The sequence below is a fragment of the Channa argus genome, chromosome 1 (genome assembly GCF_033026475.1).
Source record: "Channa argus isolate prfri chromosome 1, Channa argus male v1.0, whole genome shotgun sequence".
Taxonomy (NCBI): Eukaryota; Metazoa; Chordata; class Actinopteri; order Anabantiformes; family Channidae; genus Channa; species Channa argus.
In genome coordinates, this window is record NC_090197.1 from 8,294,996 (window position 1) to 8,317,077 (window position 22,082).

Here is a 22,082-nt window from a genome sequence, read left to right on the forward strand (position 1 = left end):
ATGATAAGCAATAGTAAGTAATAAGCAAATGTGACTATTTACTCTTTTTGAGCAAAAACTTTTTTCTTATTAAATAAACATCATCATTGTGAAGTTTGAAGTTAATTTGTGGAGTTTTTATACTTTTGTACTTTAAGTACATTTTTAAGCATGTACTTAGTAGGTAAACAACTGAAATGGTTACATCTACTAGTGATGAAGTAGTTTTTTTACAAACTTTGTGTTTTTCCCCTCATGAGTAAAAAAGCAGAAGTGTTACGGTCAAGACAACCATAAAAAAGAAAAAAGTGGCAGCACATAATAAATGTCATAATAAACCTTGTTTTTGCAGAACATAAACTGTTAAAACTTGTTTAATTCAAACACTTGAGCAACTCGTGTTTGGGGAAGTAGATTATCATCAGTACTTTTTCTACAGTAAACTGTCAGGTCTGTGACACTGATGCTCACTTTTTGTTAAAGTGAAGTGTTGATATGTGCTTCACATGACTGTTAATTTAAAATAAAAAGACGGGAGAAGAAGAAGAAAGGTGAGTTCTGAATATGATGCTCATAATTTCAGCTGTCCAGGAGGACACACTGGACAGGTCCCCAGTCTGTCAGATATTTGTTAAATGTTGTTAAATGGAGTTTTTTTGTTGCAGAGAAAGTTTCCACTGAAGGCAGGATCCTGAAGACTGAGCACAATGAGCTACAGAGAAGGCAACAAGCAGGAATCTGACGGTAAGTCAGTGTGAAGAAGAACTGGGAGAGAAACAAGCATCGAGTGAATTTAAGTCAGAATCCACATTAATGAAGTGACAGAGAAAAGCAGCTGACTGAGGATCAGTGAGTCAATTAACCTGATTTTTATTGTCAGTCTTTGTAAAGGATGATGGTTCTGATGTGTGAGGTCGACTGACACTGTTGGTTTTGTTCAAATATCATAGTTAATATATGATCAGAACTGTAATTATCACTGGGATTAAAGATCAGTCCTGGACTTTTGGACTGACGGGCTCCTCACAGTCGACCGTTCACCAGCTATGTTTGACCAGCTTTACTTGCTACTTACTTCTTATAGTTAAGGTTTCTTTCCACTAGATTACCTCAATTGTATGAAGCTGAACGTGACGATATGATGCTTTCTGATAAAAATCAAGTATCTAATAATTATTTTCCTTTGCTATTTTTAATCTTTAGAACAAACCTTGAAGGTGTGAATGTTTTAGAAACTGGACGATCAAAAGAGAAAATGATCAGTACATTAATCCTTAATAAAAGTAAACTATTCACCCACTGTCCTGCACAAGATTGTTAAAATTCACCTCAGCTACAACAGTAAAGTGCTGCTGATACTTTCTGCATGAGTAAAACTACGACCACGATATTAAATAGTATAAAAGTCACAGTGGATATTTTCAGTACTTTTAATACTTTATGTACATTTTCCTGATTAAACCTACAAGTGTGGGACTTGTTGTTGTAATGGAGTATTTTCACAGTTTTATTAGTATTAGTTCTTCTACCACTGTACTATACCTACAATTCAGCACTTACACTAACTCAGTAATGTTCTGTACATCAAACATCAAAAGGTTGTTTAATTCTTGTACCAGTTAAAGTGTTTTTCTCTGAGCAAATAGAGTCAACAGCTGCTGTTTATTGATCCTGTTGCTTCTCTTTACTGCTGCCTGTTCAACTGCTGCTGTGTCCTTTTGTCTCCGTCTCCAACAGAAGATTCTGTCCCTGTCTTTCTCCCTCATCACTCTGCTGTTCATGTTTTGTTAAACTAATGCAGATTGGAAGGTGGCTACTGCACAAGTAATGTTAGAAAACACGTTTGTCTCCAGCTGCAAAGCTTTGTGTGTGTGTGTGTGTGTGTGTGTGTGTGAGTGAGACTTGGAGAAGGAGAAGGGAGCTGGTCAAAGCACGATGTGACTGGTTCATTAGAGGCGGCAGCAGCTCACTGAACCTGGAGCAGCCAGATGACCAGTCCATGTCTGACTATCAAACACACAAAAAGCAGCGTGATAGGGCGTCTAAAGATGTGCTCATATAAACTATTAATATCATCACAGTCAAACAGCAGAAGAAACCGGACAAGGTGTTTTCATATGTGTTTGGACAGTAACAGTTTTCATCAGTTGGTCTTTGTAGGCCACCACAGGGAATCTGAAATGAATTAATGAATATTAGTCACAGTGGTGATGGTCATGGAGACTAACAGCCAAAAGAGCTACAGGATAAATTGTCCAATTGTCTGTTTGTGTTATTAGCAAAATCTTTTGAATAAAAATGTGTGTTTCAGTGCTGAGGTGGAAAATCAATATTATTAATACAATAAAAAGAAGTGTCTCCAATGTTCAACCTCAGAACTTGATTTGAAACAATCAGCAGCAACAAACTGAACCCTTCCAGAAAAAACAGATTTAGGGTTGAACATTTTTCACTGGACAGTGTTTGATGAGGTAAAATCAGAAGGTTGTTATCATTTCTGATGACGGCTGCATTTTATAGAAGAGCTGCTGATGTTACTCTGTCCACCCTCTGAACTCGTCTGTGTTCTCACATGTGTCTCCTCTAAATGTTCAACAGGTGAAGCTGCTGCGAACAGAAGGTCAAAGGTCACATCAGAGAGAGTGGCCCTGCTGGTTCTCAGTGGTCTCCTGGCAGCTGCTGCCATTGTTATTTACCGTCTCTGTGAGTTTGTTTTATTCATGTAGTTTTACTTTAAAAATGATAAAGCAGCAGTAAGTAATAAACACATTTGCTCTTTTGGAACAAAAACTCTTTTCAGTGAATTCTTATTAAATAAACATCATCATTATGATGTAATATTTGGGGCAGCTGTATCTCAGTTGGTAAAGGCAGTGGTCCACAGACTACAGGGTCAGGGGTTTGATCCCCGTCCCTGGCTATATGTCAAAGTGTCTCTGGGCAAGACACTGAACTCCTAACAGCCCATTCCCCTCCCCAGCTGTGCAGTGCTGGTCCAAGCCCGTAGAAATTGGGGAGGGTTGTGTCAGGAAGAGCATCCAGTGTAAAAATTGTGCCAAATCAACATGTGGACAATGATCCGCTGTGGCAACACTGGACTCACAGGATAAGCAGAAAGGACTATGGTGCAGGAAGGTAGAGCGGTTGTCCACCAATCTCGCAGTTGTTGGTTCAATCCCCGGCTACTCTGGTCACATGTCAAAGTGTCCTTGAGCAAGACACTGAACCCCAACTTAGTTGCTCCCGGTGAGTGTTGGCCAGCTGCATAGCAGCTCCCCCATTGGTGTGTGAGTGTGAATGGGTGAATAAGAAGCAGTGTAAAGCGCTTTGAGTGCCAGTAGGTAGAAAAGCACTATATAAGTACAGACCATTTACCATTTACAACAACAACATTGTGATATAATATTTGAAGGTGTTTCTTCTACAGTAAATCACAAATTGTCATCACTGTATATTACAAAGAACTAACATTTACTGATTTTCAGCTTTTGATCACTTCCACAACAAGAAAATTCTTCAAACACTGAAAGAAAACAATGAAACAATGATGAAAACTCTTCAAACATTGAAAAATGAAAACGAAGCCATGAAGAAAAATCTCACAGGTCAGTCTGTCAGGGTTTGAATCTGTACATCTTTCATCTTTATTTCCAACAAATGACCAACATTAATGCATTTTTTTTTATCCTTTGTTGGTTTTCTGGTCTGCTCATTTGAAAAAATGTGCAAACAATTGTTTTTTTCTGTTCATAAAAAAAGTGATGATTCTGATAAAAATATTTTATTTTAATCAGTCATTTATCTTCTTTCATAACAGAATGTCTCTCTGAAATAAATCAAGGCACCAGGCTGCAGCCTATGTGCCCAGAACCTACTGAAGTTAAAACTAGTAAGTTGTGGATTTGTCTTTTTCACGGATGATTAATAAACAGTGATAAATAACAGACACAGTGAGTCAGTCAGTGATGTATTTATGTTGTACTAGTTCAGACTGTATACTGCAGTAACTGGAGTTGTGAGATAGTAAAACTGCATCTGTAAAAGAGAAAACTTCACTTTCTCTGATTGTCTCAGTTAAAACTCAAACTCTCTCTCTATGTGAATCAAACATAAAGAGTGATTGTGTCACCTGACTGATGTCTTTGCTGTAAACTTTTACAGCTGAACCATGTCAGAAGTGTGAAGAAGGCTGGGAGCTACATGGAGGAAAGTGTTATTATTTCTCCAACAAACCTTCATCCTGGAAACAGAGAATAGAAGAATGTGTCCATCATGGAGGAGATCTGGTTAAGATCGACAGCAGAGAGGAGCAGGTATAAAACACTGCAGCAGCTTCATGTTCTCACATATTTGATCACATAAGTTTTATTATCTCAGCACAGAAAAGTCACAGAGTCATTTTCACCACCTCTGATTGTTCAGTCATTCCTGGTGGAACGTTTGAGAAACAAAATGAATGAATCTGAGGACAAGTTCTGGATCGGACTGACAGACTCACAGGAAGTTGTGGTTGTGGTTGTGGGCAGACGGATCAGAACTGGACACAAGGTTTAACTGTTGTAAAAACCAGTTTTACCAGTTTTAATGACCCTGATCTTTGTGTTTCACATCTTTTAGTTTGACTTTTTGGAGCAGGAACGAGCCAGACAACTGGAAAGGAACCAATGGGGAAAATCCTGATGAGATAAAATCATTGCTGAGAACAGCAATGATTTTATGTTTTTTAAATTACAAAATATTATCTACAGCAGATGTTTTCTATAAAATGTAATATAACATTTCTATAGATTACAATATTAACTTCAAATGAATGCTATGTCCACCCTGTCATATGTATGTCCAGCCTATAGAGTCTAAGGGGCCGACAGGGTGGACATTTTGGATATTTTTCAATTAGCATATTACTTAACAACAAACTGTGACTAGTTAAATAGTTAGTCTGGTTGTTGAAGAAAATTTGGTATATTTAAACTCACATATTTTGAAAATATTGTTTTTTACTCACTGCTAGTATATTTTATACCGACAGGGTGGACATGTTAAGCTTTGGCAAAACAAGTAAGCAAACTCATATGAATAAAATTTGTCAGTTGGAAAGTCAGCAGCTTATTCACCTCAGCAGTTGAAATTCCCGCCACTGAAGAGATAAAAAAAATCTGTTGTCCTGATGTCACTAATGGCCTTTTCTTAAAGGGGCAGATTCTGCAATACGACAGGGTGGACAACCATTCAAGGGACATGGACAAACTCTTCTTTTTTATTAAGTAGAAATATTGTTTTTATTATAAAATGATCAATACACTCAATGTGAGTAATATCTTATTTAACAAAATATTAATAGGAACTTTTTTTTTTATGACTGGACTATCTTATTCTCATTCAGATTTAATGAGCAATGCCTGGTACATAGCAAAATAACATACATCCTCTTATACAAAACAAAAAAATATCTTGAAAATGTATCTAAAGAGCCAAGTAATGCTTCTGTTATGAATAAAAAATAAACTTACTCTAATACAACACACCCTTCATAGTCATTTGTATGTTATCATGGCAAATGACTTACTCATGTTCAGGACACCAAAAGGCACCTTACAGTGATATTTACCTTTTAATACAACTGGTGCTACAGTTCATAAATACAATAAAACAATTTAGACATAAATTGATTAAAATGTAACCACTGTGTATCATGTTGTGTGTATTAGTGTGAGTATTTATACTATTGTGAGTACGCAAATCCTGTCTCCTAAAGCTCACGGTGAACAGATGGGGCTGCAGGTCTGGTTAGAAATCAAAATGACACAAGTACATTTACAGCATGTACCTAGTACTTCAACTTAGTAGTTCTTTTTACCAAGTACTTGCACCTTTGCTTGTGAACTTCCCCTCATGATCAAAAAGGAAAAACAGTTAGGGCCAGTAAAAACAGCTAAAGAACACAAGGTGGCAGCACATCTACATCTGCTTTACAAAGGCTGTATGACAATAGAGTTTTGTCCGTCCATTATCTGTAACTGTTACAAAAAATGATCTTTAACTGTCATGGGGGGCTGGAGCCTGTCCCAAGCTGTCATAGGGCGAGAGGATGGGTGCAGCATGGACAGTTCTCCAGTCTATCTCACAGTGAGACATACAGAGACAGACAACCATTCCCACTTTTAGAGTCACCCATTAACCTAAAACACACGTCTTTGGGAGGAAACCAACACAAGCATGCAAACATACAAACTCAACACTGAAAGGCCACGTTCAGCCGGGGAGGAAATCAGCAACCTTCTAGCTGTGAGGTGGCAGCTACAACTCTGCTGCCCGAGTTTTGTTCCAACCTAAACAAAAATCCTCTCTAATAAATGTCAGCAGTAACCTTGTTGTTACAGACTAGAAACTGTGAATTAAAACTCGTTCAATTCAAACACCGCAAAAACCTGTGTTTGGGGAAGTAGAGCCTTGTTTCTATTTTTGACTGGGACTTTTTTCTACAGATAACTGTCGGATCTGTGACACTGATCGTCACTTGTTAAAGTGACATGTTGGTTTGTGCTTCACAGTACTGTTAATTTACAATAAAACTCCTAAAAACACAAGAAGAAGAAAGGTGAGTTCTGAATATGATGCTCACGATTTCACGATTTTCTTCATAAACAGAAAAACAATATTTTTGAATTGACAACTTTACCAGGTGAACTAAAGACTTAATTTGTATTTTTTTTTTAAAAATCATTTCCAACAGATGATCAATATTAATCTATTTTATTAACTTTTTATTTGATTCCTGACATTTTGGAAGTGTCAGTCCACTTGTGTACTTTACTTTGCAGTAAAGATAGTTGGGGGATCTGATAAAAAAGGTGCTGTGATTTATGTGGTTTCCTTGTTGTTAATCATGTTTTGATCATTTCCAAACTAAAATGAAAACAAAACCATGAAGAAAAATCTCACAGCTAAGTATCAGAGTTTGAAACTGTCTCACAACTTTACCAGGTAACCAGGTTGAGTTAATTTGTATTTGTTTTAATCCTCATTTCCAACAGATGATCAATATTAATCTATTTTTCACCGTTTTGTTTTCTGTTCTGCTCATTTGATTAGACTGTCAATAAAATTTAGATTTTAACAAATGATTTTTAATCAAAAATAATTAAAATTAAATCCAAGCCATGACACAAATGCTTAAGACATCTCTCACAGCAGACACCTTCCCCCCACATTTAAACAGGCTCTAGTTGCCAACTACTGGAACTAGCTTCTTCCTTTTAATCCATGTGAACTACCAGATCCTCCTGTCCACACTCTCTGACTTTGGCATCACTGGTGCAGCTCTGGCCTGGCTCAGGTCTCACCCATCTGGATGAATCTTCAAGGTTTCTTGACAGGGGCACATTTCTAACCCTCACAGCTTCTCCACCTGTGTGCTGCAGGTCATCCCTGCCTTCCATAGTCCACTTACTCAGATTTTCCTATTGTCGTGCAGGAGACACAAGGCTCCCATTGTCCTTTCCACTTGATGTCCGTTTGGATGAGAGGGGAACATCTTTAATTCAATCCCCCCCAAGACTGTGAGATGCCAATACACACACACACACACACACACACACACACACACACACAGGAATTCAAGTGCAAGAACCAGCACGAGACAGGAATTGCAGAAGAAGATTTATTAACAAAGACAATTAAATGAACTTACAGCAGACAGGCAAATGAAATAAAGTCCAGGTCAGTCCAGGCATGAACTAGCCAGTGCCTCCATTCTTCAAGCCAGTTTGAGAGTGAGGACCTCTCAGTTTCCAATGTCGTAGTTCTTCTCAGCCTCCAAGCATCAGAGAAGCAGACATAGGGATGCACCTTGTTGTCTGCTCCCGATTGTTGGGACAACACCGCTCCCACCCCAATGCCACAGGCATCGACCTCCACGATGAATTGCCTCTTTGTGTGCGGGAGTGAGAGGATAGGAGCGGTGGTGAATAATGTCTTGAGGTGGTTGAATGCTCTCTATCTTCCCCTCCTCCCCAAACAAAGGAGGTCTTGGTGGAGGTGAGTGCATGCAAAGGGGCTACTACATTACCGTAACCCCTGATGAATCATTGGTAAAAGTTTGCAAAGCCTAAGAACCGAGGAAGAGGAGGCGAGGAAGAAGGATGAATACTTCCTACCTTGAGTGAACTGTCAATATACTCTTGCATATCTTCTTTCTCAGGCTGGGAGAACCAGACCCTGGGGAGGCCTAGTACCAGGCAACTATTTAATGGTGCAATCGTAAGGTCTATGTGGAAGGAAGGATTTAGTAGGAGTCTTGCTAAAAACTTTGGCTAAATCATGATAGTCAGTGGGGATACTAGACAGGTCAATGGGTTCATCATGTTTACGGCTAACATTACTGAGACAAGACTCAGCCAACTAATTTGTGGGTTGTGAATGAATAACCAAGGAGAACCTAGCAACAGCAGTGTATTTGGGCAATTGTACACAAATAGTGAACTCAGTTAGTGATGGTATTTTCACAGGTTTAGTAATAAACTGAATGTGGTGATTTACACGATTATCTGAAGCTTTTATCTTAAGTCAGGCAGAAACTTCCATCGATGAAGTTGGCATCAGAGCCAGAGTCCATAAAGGCAGCACACTCCTTGGATGCCAGGGGAGCAGTGATGAGGGCTGGAACAGCAGGTCTTTGTGGGGAGTTTAGCTGAGAGGAACGGCTGGTCTGGCCGATTAACGGGCACTGATGAGCTCTGTGTCCAGACTCCCCACAACAAAGACACAACCCGTTGATTAGCCGTCGTTGTCGTTCGCTAGCAGGCAGCCTCGACCTCCCCACCTGCATGGGTTCCTCGAGAGGGGGTTTGACTCGCTCGAATGGCTGAGGAATAAATAGTGTGCAGCGAGCGGAAGGTGGATCCGTAACCTGACGACACTTACTCGGTCGTCCCTCCGAGTCACGCTCCCTCTGACGTTCCTGGACGCTGCTACTCTGGGAGGCGCCGATGGGTTGAACACGAAGGTTAGTTCGTTACCAAATGCCTCAAAAGACTGACAACACGCGGACCTGTTCTCCCATTCCGCGTCCCCCAAGCGCGCGCTTTCCCCGAGAGTAGGGAGATAGTATATATGTCACCCTGCTGCGCTCCGTGGGGGGTGTAAGGGGCTGCGGCTCCAAGAAGCAAACGGGCGGCATTTACTGGCATCTCGACAAAAGCGTTCAGGTGGTGCCATCCTACACTCGGAGGAAGCAACAAAACTAGACGCGCCTGCTCAAAACCCCCGCACAACGAATCTAACTTACCAGAATTTTCCTCTACTCCTGCTGTGTTGGGCTCAGTTGAGCCTCCTGGGGCCGTCATGCTCCCTGTACTCGTCCTGACTCTGCTGAATCCATGGTTTGCTAGTGTTTACTGTGAGACTCCAACACACACGGGGATTCAAGTGCAAGAGCCAACAGGAGACCGGAAGTGCAGAAGAAGATTTATTAACAAAGAATATAAAATGAACTCACAGCAGGCAGGAAAAGGAAATAAAACAAACAGAAAAGGCTAATTACAGAAAGTAGGAGGAACTAACAAAACCGAGACTCACTCACTATGATAACTAACAAAATAAACTTCAAGACTGACTAACGCACTAGGAAGGTTTTTAAAGCTGTTGGTCGGGAAACAGGACACATGGAGACACACACTAGCAACAAACAATAGGGACTGAAGTCCTTATAAAACAAGAATAAATGGATGATGTGAAATAGGTGTGTTGACCGGTGCCAGCTGAGGAACAGAAAGCCAAGATGGACTGGAACCTCAGCAGATTTGACTTCTACAACATCAGAACCTCTGGTGGTCCCTACACCACACAGTAAAAGATCCTGAGCAAACCTCTTCAAGCTCAGTGGTCCATCACTGTGGAATAAGCCACCACAGTCTGCAGCCTGACTGCCAGTATTTAAGAAGACAAAACTTCCTCTGCACTTAAATTATTAAAATAAAATTTCAATCTGTCTGATCCAGCACGTGTGTCTCATAAAACAGAAACATTTCTTCTCATAGCACCATGCTTTTGAATCATTTTGTTTTATTTAAAGAGAAAAACTTTATTAAACATTGTGGAAAGAGCAGTGAAGGAAAATTAAACTTGAGTCCTAATTATGATGCTCATTCGGCTGTTTAAACCATTTTCTTCATAAATTTGTTGTGTGATCTATTTGAGTGTGATTGAAACGTGTGAAATGTTTTATGTGGCAGACGACATTTTCTCATCGACTGCTCCACAAATAAGATCAACAGGAAGATGAACACAAACTGTGAGACAAAGCTTCCGGTTAAACACTGACCTTTAGCCAAAATGAAATTAACTAACTGAAACCACACATAATTTAAAATCCAACAAGGAAATGACAACAAAAGGCAGAACTGTCAGCAGACTATTGAGTAAGAAGTTGTAGCAAAAAGACGAAACCAAACGAGGTAATTTTGCTTTGGGGCGACTTGGTCAATGTGGTATAGTCCCAATACAGTAACAGTAATAATAATAATAGTAAGAAGAAGATGAAGAATAGTTACATTCTGTATGGGGACATGGGCTGTGTTCATACTGACATGATGAAAGTTCAAGTGTAGTAAATAGAAGCTTGTTGATATTATAATAAATAAATAATAGTGAGCAAATCGATATCTACACAGTGTTTTTGTCTGTGCCAAAAACTATGAGTCTGAAAACAGTGAAGGTTGAAGCTGTGGAGGTGGTGGTGGGTGGTTCTATACTTTATGGTATAGGGGAGGAGATATAATCATACCCTGATCCTTTTGACCCTAAAGGTGTAGATGGGGGAGGGGACTGTGTCTCTGCTCTGCTGACCCACAGTAGAATTTGACTACTGCTCATTTTAGTCTCATTTTAGTTTTTCTTTTACCAAAAGCTTCCTCTGCAGACTGTTAGTCTCTGGATCAGCGGAGGAGGAGGGAGTTTTTTTGTTTAAATATAGAGAAGAAAAACTGCAAACCCAACCCTCAACTAGCATTTATTCAGAGACCTTGGTGAGTAAGAAAAAAGGAGACATTATTAGGAACAAGGCTCATGTTTTCTTCCTTCCTCAGAATAAAGATGTATTTTAACTCTGTGAAACATGTTTCAGATCTTCATAAACCACACTGATTGTCACACAGCGGGAAAATGTCTGAAGCTGAGGTTTTATATTCTGATGTCAGGTTCACGAGAGCGAGGGGAAATGGCAAAGGTGAGTGTTAAATTCCTTATGTATCTTAATAATTTATAGAAAGAAAATAAAGATACAAAGTGAATGAAAAAAGGTATTTATAGAGATAACAACTAGTCTTATGTTCATGGTAACATAAAACACACATAAAAGTAACTTAAAGAGATGCTTCAGTTGTTTGACAGAGTTTTAGCAAATCTGAAACATCTGCAATGCATTTAAAAGCTGTTTGCTTTTGTGTTGCAGAGGCCACTTCTTCATCGGAGGAAACCACTTACTCTGAAATCAAGATTTTGAAAACTCAGCCACCTGCAGAGCAGCCTGGTGGGTAATACACTGTATTAATAAACAGTCATCGTGAGATAAAGTAACAAGATCACAGCACTTTGTTACAATAGTAAATATTTCCTGCCGTTGCTGGAAATATTACATCCTAATACTATAATACAGTTTACTATATACTGCAAGGCTGAGTTCAGTATTTCTCACCTGAACAATGTAAAACTAATGTAAACAAACATTCTCCTTCTATCTCTGTCAATATTCTCTGTTTTTAACAAATGTTTTCATGGAAATAATGAAAGAACCAGTCAGCTGTCAAGTTTAGTGTGAAGTGAAGTGAAGAGAAGAAGTTAGTGCTGAGGAAAACAAATGAGGAAGTGACCATGAAGAGAACTTATGGTACATATACATTTAATCAACTGCTACACAAACTTTTAAACCTGTTTGGTTTCACCTTCGAGCTAAAAACGGATTATGTATAAATAAATAAATAAACTGACAATAGAAACAGCTTCTGTTGCTCTGTTGGTAAAACAAACTGTGTCCTGCCACTGTAGCAAGTTAAAGGACTAATTACATGCTCTAAACTGTGCTTTAGCTTCAAAAGTACAAATTTAACCTAATTGGGCATTATTATTATTATTATTATTATTATTATTATTATGTTACTCATAAATAACTCAGTAATAAAACGTTTTTTAATTATTTTTTATTTTTGGTAATAAAAAGTAAACACATATGAACTTGATAATGTTGATGAAATGACCATAAAAATATATTGTGGATTAATTCCAGGTGTCATGTTTTTGCAGAAATACACTGTTTCACTCATGTTCATACTCAAAGAGAGAAGAACTTCAAAAACACAATTTCTATTAATTTATTTCTTAAATTTACAAACACTTTTAAATTCTGAAGTGTAATTTAGCTAGTAGCAACAATAAAATCAAATTGGGGAAAAGGTCAAATGTACTAGATGAACTTCATTGTATATTTGTCCCCATATTCACTATTTAGTCTACAGGGGAAATAAACTGCATCCGTACTGCACAACAATTTCCATAATAATAAATAGAATAAAAAAGACATAAAACAAGAACAAACACAGAAAAATGCCAGCAGGATTCAGTTTTTAAAAGATGTTTAATTTTAATTTAACTTCTAAAGTAAAACAGATGGTAAAGATGGCTGCTACAATAACAAGAGGAGGCAACATGTGCAGCAGGGACATGTTTAGTGTCAAAACACAAGGGGAGGACACATTATTAAATCTTTACCATTTCTGTCTTTTTGACCTTTTCAGCAACTTCCCAACAAGTGGAGTCAAACAAAAGGTCAAAGGTCACATCAGACAGAGTGCCCCTGCTGGTCCTCAGTGTTCTCCTCACAGCTGCTGTCATTGGTCTCTGCGTTGTCTGTGAGTTGTGTCAATACATATGAATTGACATTGAGTGACATTTAGCAAACAAAACCGAAGTAATTTTTGTTCTTATTTGTGTTGTTCTGGAATGAAACCTAGTTCAGTTCATACACTGTCACTTCGAGACATTTTGGAAGTGTCAGTCCACTTGTGTACTTTACTTTGCAGTAAAGATACTTGGGGGGTCTGATAAAAGGTGCTGTGATCTATGTGGTTTCTTTGTTGTTAATCAGGTTTTGATCATTTCCAAACCAAGAAAACTCTTCAAACAATGAAAAATGAGAATGAAACAATGATGAAAACTCTTCAAACATTGAAAACTGAAAACGAAGCCATGAAGAAAAATCTCACAGGTAAGACTGTCAGGGTTTGACTCTGTACTACAGTCTTTCATCTTTATTTCCAACAAATGACCAACATTAATGCATTTTTTTTAACCTTTGTTTGTTTTCTGATCATTTGAAAAATGTGCAAACAATTGTTTTTTTCTGTTCATAAAAAAGTCATGATTGTTGTTGAATTGTTTTTTCTGCTAATTAAAAAAAACAATTGTTTCTTTTATTCATTAAAAAGTGATAATTCTGATAATGACTGATTAAAGTAAAATATTTTAGTCTTTCTTCATAACAGAATTTCTCTCTGAAATAAAACAATGCACCAGGCTGCAGCCTATGTGCCCAGAACCTACTGAAGTTAATACTAGTAAGTTATGGATTTGTCTTTTTCACTTTTACAGATGATTAATAAACAGTGATAAATAACAGACACAGTGAGTCAGTCAGTATACTGTATACTGCAGTAACTGGAGTTGTGAGATAGTAAAACTGCATCTGTAAAAGAGAAAACTTCACTTTCTCTGATTGTCTCAGTTAAAACTCAAACTCTCTCTCTATGTGAATCAAACATAAAGAGTGATTCTGTCACCTGACTGATGTCTTTGCTGTAAACTTTTACAGATGAACCATGTCAGAAGTGTGAAGAAGGCTGGGAGCTACATGGAGGAAAGTGTTATTATTTCTCCAACAAACCTTCATCCTGGAACCAGAGCAGAGAAGAATGTGTCCGTCGTGGAGGAGATCTGGTTAAGATCGACAGCAGAGAGGAGCAGGTATAAAACACTGCAGCAGCTTCATGTTCTCACATATTTGATCACATAAGTTTTATTATCTCAGCACAGAAGAGTCATTTTCACCACCTCTGATTGTTCAGTCATTCCTGGAGGAACGTTTGAGAAACAAAATGAATGAAGCTGAGGACAAGTTCTGGATTGGACTGACAGACTCACGGGAAGAAGGCAGATGGTTGTGGGTGGACGGATCAGAACTGGACACAAGGTTTAACTGATGTAAAAACCTGTTTGTTTATTTTTAACCGCAGTTTCACCAGTTTTACTGACCCTGATCTTTGGGTTTCACATCTTTTAGTTTGACTTTTTGGAGCAGGAACGAGCCAGACAACTGGAAAAGAAACAATGGAGATCCTGATGGAGAGGACTGTGTGAGGATGGGGGAGAAAGGAGGAGCTGATGACCTGAAGTGTTGGTTTGATCAGTCCTGCAACAACCCTCACAAAAGTATATGTGAGAAAGCAGCACAAACTGGACGTTATGTTTGTAATTGTAGTTTGTAATACAGTGAAGCTTTAGTCATCAGCTCCATTAACAATCTCAGTACAGGATGCAGAACATGGAGCAATGCTGTTTGTAGAAAACTAATGTCACAAACAATGTGAGATGTTGCAAACATTTAAAGATCCAAACATTTTTTAAATAAACAGGATTTTCTTCTAAAAACACAATAACAATTTTACAGGGCTTGTACAGTTTTATTCACGTAGTATTACTTTGAATATGATAAAGCACAAGGTTTTTTCACATCTGGGAGATCAGCAAAAATAAATAAATAAACAAATAGGACTATTTCTTCTTTTGGAGCAAAACTCTTTTCAGTGAATTCTTAATAAATGAACATCATCACTGTGATGTAATATTTGAAGGTGAGATGTTGCAAACATTTAAAGATCCACAGTCACAAATAAAAATACTTTGCTTTGAATCATTTTGTGTCTGATGTTTGTGCAGAGTCTGAATGTACAGGGGAACATTTCTCCGAACATTTCTCACTTTCTCACAGATTTACAGCCCAAATATGTTTTCTGAGACGTCAGTGAGAAGCTGGTGGGACAGGGATGGTTGGAAAACCAGCAGGACAGGGGCTCTAGAGGACTGGAGTTAATGCCCACTGTTTTAATAGTTATTAATAAACTATGTTTGTTTATATACTATCTAGTTATCAGCAATTTCACTATGAAAATGTTTCCTGAAAACATTTGAGAGTCAATATCATCAGAAAGTGTCTTTCAACCCTCACAATACTCACATATTTTGATTTTAATTTACCATTCACTTTCTGTCATGTCATAAATAGTAGACACTCAAGTATATAAGAAATATATTATCTGAGCATTTTTTTAGATAATTATGGGTCATTTTTCAGAGCATAAAACATAGGATATGTCCACCCTGTCATGGACATACTGTATATATTACTGTTAAATACATTTTCATTGCAATATTAAGCAGTAAATGATACTTTCTGAAAGGTATAATGTCCAGGGTTATTTGTTTGCTTTTAAATTATAAATACATAAAAGATTTTACGTAAAACATGTGTTTTTAAAGAAACTCATATAATTTGCACATGTATTTTTTTCTTATTTGGAGAAAAAAATTATATTTGGACACAATTTTTTGTTTACATGTTATTGCCCCCCCACCTAGCTATTGAACACACTGGATTATATAGGTATGTTTGAATTATTATTTTAAATGTTATTTGAAAATACCAAGATGACAGGGTGGACAAGCACACGACGGGGTGGACACATAAAGCAGAACACAAAAAGCAATGACAAAATATGGCGATGAAACATTTAATCAACTTAAAAAAATAAATACACAAATTAAATTCTCAATCACATTGATATAACCAAACACTTAGAACGGCCTGCTGTAGGGTCATGTCGTCGAATTGGGGAAATGGAGCAGAAGGCCAGAGGTGACTGGTCTTCAGCAGTGTAAAGTGACCCTGTATGGAGAGTTGTCTGTTGGTGGGATCCTCCAAAGTGGACTGCTTGAATTTCCTGGCTGTATTTCACTCATGTGGTTTTAGGGTCTCCCTGATTTTTCTGTAGGCTGTGTATTGCCATCTGATGTTGAAGATGTGTTGCTTAAATCTTGAAATTGTCTAACCAGGTCAGACTCGGTTGTTACGAGATCTCTTTTGACTGTAATCATGGAGGATTTGTCTTCTTTATGGATCCTTCTTGTGGTCCATTGGTTCACACAAACCTCTGCTTCCCCAGGTTGTTTAAGGGTTTGATATGCATTGAGCAGGCTCCCTACACTCACTGTAAGCACATGCCTTTCCCTTTGAATCACACACGACTGAATCTGCCATATCTTCTATACTTTTGGTAAACAATATACCACGACTGTGGAGGACATTTGCCATGAGTTGTGTGTTCTCATGTGTTTTGCACAAACACGTGTTGTGGTCAGCGTCTGTGGGTGTAACAACCCAAAATGGCCTAAGCCAGCGAAACGTGCTGTGTGACAGTTGGCCCTGCTGCTCAGACAAAAAGTTTACTGTGTAGACTATTTAATGTGAGTAAGCGTTTTTCAGTTTTTTCTATTGTCGTGTGATTGTTTGTCATACAGCTAACATCATAAAAAGAGAGAGAGATAAAAAGACCTCACTTTCCTCTTAATCTCCAGAGCTGCACCACTTTCTTTTCTCTTCACGGTTGCACAAAGATCCACACTGAGGGTTGCATTTATTTTTTTCAGAGTAGCCAAATGCCATTTGTGTGTATTTCTCGAGTTTGTACTTTTTAAAAATACTTCTAGAAGTCACCCTGGCAATCGGTTGTCTTTCTCTCTCAGTTTTTGCGTTTCTGTATTTTCTCGAATCCTTTCTCCTTGAAGGCGTTGCCTTGAGGGACCTGGCTGTGGAGGACAGTTCAGCTCCAGTGGTTCTGGAGTTGGAGGAGGATCCAGGACAACTCCACAATTGTCCTGGCTTTAGCTCTGGCAGCTTTCTTTGCCTCCTTCCATTTTTTCCTTTGTGAACATTCTCCTCTCTGTGTGAGGTCATTAATAGCTTTCTTCTTCCCTGTATCTCTATCTTTCCTCCATCTCTCCCTTTCTTTCTTAAACTATCCCTCTCTTTGTTCAGGGTTTGCATCCTGGCGTTTTCTGTATTGCCGTGCACTTTCTGCCGCACTCAGAGCCATGTCCTGAGAACAGCAATGATTTTATGTTTTTTAATTTACAAAATATTATCTACAGCAGATGTTTTCTATAAAATGTAATATAACATTTCTATAAATTACAATATTAACTTCAAATGAATGCTATGTCCACCCTGTCACATGTATGTCCATCCTATAGAGTCTAAGGGGCCGATAGGGTGGACATTTTGAGCTTCAATTAGCGTATTAGTTTACAACAAACTGAAGAATTTACATATTTTGAAAATATTGTATTTTCCTCACTTCTAGTATATTTTATACTGACAGGGTGGACATGTTAAGCTTTGGCAAAACAAGTAAGCAAACTCATATGAATAAAATTTGTCAGTTGGAAAGTCAGCAGCTTATTCACCTCAGCAGTTGAAATTCCCGCCACTGAAGAGATAAAAAAAATCTGTTGTCCTGATGTCACTAATGGCCTTTTCTTAAAGGGGCAGATTCTGCAATACGACAGGGTGGACAACCATTCAAGGGACATGGACAAACTCTTCTTTTTTATTAAGTAGAAATATTGTTTTTATTATAAAATGATCAATACACTCAATGTGAGTAATATCTTATTTAACAAAATATTAATAGGAACTTTTTTTTTTATGACTGGACTATCTTATTCTCATTCAGATTTAATGAGCAATGCCTGGGACATAGCAAAATAACATACATCCTCTTATAAAAAACAAAAAAATATCTTGAAAATGTATCTAAAGAGCCAAGTAATGCTTCTGTTATGAATAAAAAAACTTACCCTAATACAACACACCCTTCATAGTCATTTGTATTTTATCATGGCAAATGACTTACTTATGTTCAGGACACCAAAAGGCACCTTACAGTGATATTTACCTTTTAATACAACTGGGTCTACAGTTCATAAATACAATAAAACAATTTAGACATAAATTGATTAAAATGTAACCACTGTGTATCATGTTGTGTGTAGTAGTGTGAGTATTTATACTATTGTGAGTACGCAAATCCTGTCTCCTAAAGTTCACGGTGAACAGATGGGGCTGCAGGTCTGGTTAGAAATCAAAATGACACAAGTACATTTACAGCATGTACCTAGTACTTCAACTTAGTAGTTCTTTTTACCAAGTACTTGCACCTTTGCTTGTGAACTTCCCCTCATGATCAAAAAGGAAAAACAGTTAGGGCCAGTAAAAACAGCTGAAGAACACAAGGTGGCAGCACATCTACATCTGCTTTACAAAGGCTGTATGACAATAGAGTTTTGTCCATCCATCATTAAAACTCATTTAATTCAAACATTGTAAAAACCTGTGTTTGAGGAAGTAGAGCCTTGTTTCTATTTTTGACTGGGACTTTTTTCTACAGAGATCTGTCGGATTTGTGACACTGATCGTCACTTGTTAAACTGACATGTTGGTATGTGCTTCACAGTACTGTTAATTTACAATAAAACTCCTAAAGACACAAGAAGAAGAAAGGTGAGTTCTGAATATGATGCTCACGATTACACCATTGTCTTCTTAAACAGTAAAACAATTTTTTTAAATTGACAACTTTACCAGGCTTACTACAGACTTAATTTTTTTTTTAATTATCTTTTCCAACAGATGATCAATATTAATGTATTTTATCAAATTTTATTTCCTTCCAGACATTTTGGAAGTGTCAGTCCACTTGTGTACTTTACTTAGTAAAGATAGTTGGGGAATCTGATACAAAAGGTGCTGTGATCTATGTGGTTTCCTTGATGTTAATCAGATTTTGATAAATTCCAAACTAAGAAAACTGTTCAAAAACTGAAAAATTAAAATAAAGGCATGAAGAAAAATCTCAGACAATGAATTGCCTTGTTGGTGTCTGGGAGTGTGAGGATAGGAGTAGGGGGGAATAATGTCTTGAGGTGGTTGAATGCTCTCTATCTGCCCCTCCTCCCCACACAAAGGAGGTCTTGGTGGAGGTGAGTGCATGCAAAGGGGCCACTACATTACTGTAACCCCTGATGAATTGTCTGCAAAAGTTTGCAAAGCCTAAAAACCTTTGCAACTGTTTCCGGACTGTGATAACTGGCCACTCCACAACTGTCCTTACAATCATCCATAGAGACCTGTCCCGGGGCAATGACTAGTTCCAGAAAGGTGGTTGCGTTGCATAAATCAAGCTTTGTGAAAATGGTAGCACCGTGCAGCAACTCAAAGGCTGATGACATAAGGGGAAGGGGATACTTATTCTTAGTAGTAATGTAATTTACTCCCTGGTAATCTATACATGGTCTAAGCCCCCCCCAAAAAATCCCTGTCCCAGCTGGCGAGGAAGAAGGACTAATACTTCCTACCTTGAGTGAATATCTGTCAATATACTCTTGCATAGCTTCTTTCTGAGGCTGGAAAAGCCCGACCCTGGGGAGGCCTAGTACCAGGCAACTATTTAATGGTGCAATCGTAAGGTCTACGTGGAAGTAAGGATTTAGCAGGGGTCTTGCCAAAAACTTTGGCTAAATCATTATAGTCCATGGGGATACTAGACAGGTCAATGGGTTCATCAGGTTTACGGCTAACATTACTGGGACAAGACTCAGCCAACTAATTTGTGGGTTGTGAATGAATAACCAAGGAGAACCTAGCAACAGCGGTGTATTTGGGCAATTGTACACAAATAGTGAACTCAGTTAGTGATGGTATTTTCGCAGGTTTAGTAATAAACTGAATGTGGTGATTTACACGATTATCTGAAGCTTTTATCTTAAGTCAGGCAGAAACTTCCATCGATGAAGTTGGCATCAGAGCCAGAGTCCATAAAGGCAGCACACTCCTTGGATGCCAGGGGAGCAGTGATGAGGGCTGGAACAGCAGGTCTTTGTGGGGAGTTTAGCTGAGAGGAACGGCTGGTCTGGCCGATTAACGGGCACTGATGAGCTCTGTGTCCAGACTCCCCACAACAAAGACACAACCCGTTGATTAGCCGTCGTTGTCGTTCGCTAGCAGGCAGCCTCGACCTCCCCACCTGCATGGGTTCCTCGAGAGGGGGTTTGACTCGCTCGAATGGCTGAGGAATAAATAGTGTGGAGCGAGCGGAAGGTGGATCCGTAACCTGACGACACTTACTCGGTCGTCCCTCCGAGTCACGCTCCCTCTGACGTTCCTGGACGCTGCTACTCTGCGAGGCGCTGACGGGTTGAACACGAAGGTTAGTTCGTGTTCAGTGATTCAAGTGCAAGAGCCAACAGGAGACCGGAAGTGCAGAAGAAGATTTATTAACAAAGAATATAAAATGAACTCACATCAGGCAAGAAAAGGAAATTAAACAAACAGAAAAGGCTCATTACAGAAAGTAGGAGGAACTAACAAAACCGAGACTCACTCACTATGATAACTAACAAAATAAACTTCAAGACTGACTAACGCACTAGGAAGGTTTTTAAAGCTGTTGGTCGGGAAACAGGACACATGGAGACACACACTAGCAGCAAACAATAGGGATTAAAGTCCTTATAAAACATGAATCAATGGATGATGTGAAACAGGTGTGTTGACCGGTGCCAGCTGAGGAACAGAAAGCCAAGAGGGACTGGAGACAGACTGGGGTTGAACTGAGTGATGGGAAGCCTCAGCTGACGGGGAGGAGAACTGCGGGGAGACATACAGACACAAGATAAAAAAACAAAGAGACAGAAACAAATAAAATCTTAATTAAAGAAACAAAAAACCTAACTTCTGACAAAGACAGAAGTTCTAGTCTCAGCCAGACCTTCAGTACAGCATCCACACCAAGTTAGGAACCTCAGGGATTGTCTCTACAAAGTCCGGGGTCATCAATGATGACCAAGTGAGTTTTACTGATCTCTTAGGCAGCAGATTTGACTTCTACAACATCAGAACCTCTGGTGGTCCCTACACCACACAGTAAAAGATCCTGAGCAAACCTCTTCAGTTCAGTGGTCCATCACTGTGGAACAAGCCACCACAGTCTGCAGCCTGACTGCCAGTATTTAAGAAGACAAAACTTCCTCTGCACTTAAACTATTAAAATAAAATTCCAATCTGTCTGATCCAGCACGTGTGTCTCATAAAACAGAAAACATTTCTTTACATAGCACCGTGCTTTTGAATCATTTTGTTTTATTTAAACAGATAAACTTTATTAAACATCGGACAAAAATTAAACTTGAGTCCTACTTATGATGCTCATTTGGTTGTTTATACCATTTGTTTCATAAACAGTTGTTTGAGGTCAGTTGAGTGTGATTGAAACGCGTGAAATGTTTTATGTGGCCGACGACATTTTCTCAGCGACTGCCTCCACTACAAATAAGATCAACAGGAAGAGGAACACAAACTGTGAGACAAATCTTCCGGTTAAACGCTGACTTTAACCAAAATGAAATTAACTAACTGACACCACACATAATTTAAAAGCCAACAAGGAAATGACAACAAAAGACAGAACTGTCAGCAGACTCTGGGTAAGAAGTTGTAGCAAAAAGAGGAAACCAAATGAGGTAATTTTGCTTTGGGGCGACTTGGTCAATGTGGTATAGTCCCAATACAGTAACATTAATAATAATAATAGTAAGAAGAAGATGAAGAATAGTTACATTCTGTATTGGAACATGGGCTGTGTTCATACTGACATAATGAAAGTTCAAGTGTAGTAAATAGAAGTTTGTTGATATTATAATAAATTATTAATAGTGAGCAAATCGATATGTACACAGTGTTTTTTTCTGTGCCAAACACTATGAGTCTGAAAACAGTGAAGGTTGAAGCTGTGGAGGTGGTGGTGGGTGGTTCTATACTTTATGGTATAGGGGAGGAGATATAATCATACCCTGATCCTTTTGACCCTAAAGGTGTAGATGGGGGAGGGGACTGTGTCTCTGCTCTGCTGACCCACAGTAGAATTTGTCTACTGCTCATTTTA

At 38.5% G+C, this 22,082-nt stretch overlaps 1 protein-coding gene across 1 annotated transcript; it reads left to right on the plus strand.

The window, feature by feature from the left end:
- Positions 1 to 302: 302 nt before the first annotated feature.
- On the plus strand, positions 303 to 14,556 carry LOC137102576 (CD209 antigen-like). Its single transcript, XM_067482233.1, has 15 exons — positions 303 to 530; positions 645 to 723; positions 2,578 to 2,682; positions 3,465 to 3,584; positions 3,797 to 3,868; positions 4,141 to 4,292; positions 4,402 to 4,527; positions 7,257 to 7,315; positions 11,133 to 11,203; positions 11,429 to 11,506; positions 12,768 to 12,881; positions 13,118 to 13,237; positions 13,841 to 13,992; positions 14,094 to 14,218; positions 14,309 to 14,556. Exons 2-15 carry the CDS (start codon positions 687 to 689, stop codon positions 14,511 to 14,513), a joined length of 1,536 nt encoding a protein of 511 aa, XP_067338334.1. The 5' UTR covers positions 303 to 530; positions 645 to 686; the 3' UTR covers positions 14,514 to 14,556.
- The last annotated feature ends 7,526 nt before the right edge of the window (positions 14,557 to 22,082 follow it).

What these genes read in the sequence shown, in the direction of transcription:
- LOC137102576 (XM_067482233.1), top strand. Translation starts at nt 687, where the DNA reads ATGAGCTACAGAGAAGGCAACAAGCAGGAATCTGACG. An exon ending in CATTGTTATTTACCGTCTCT is followed by an intron (nt 2,683 to 3,464) that starts GTGAGTTTGTTT and finishes ACTGATTTTCAG; the next exon opens with CTTTTGATCACTTCCACAAC. An exon ending in AGCGAGGGGAAATGGCAAAG is followed by an intron (nt 11,204 to 11,428) that starts GTGAGTGTTAAA and finishes TTTGTGTTGCAG; the next exon opens with AGGCCACTTCTTCATCGGAG.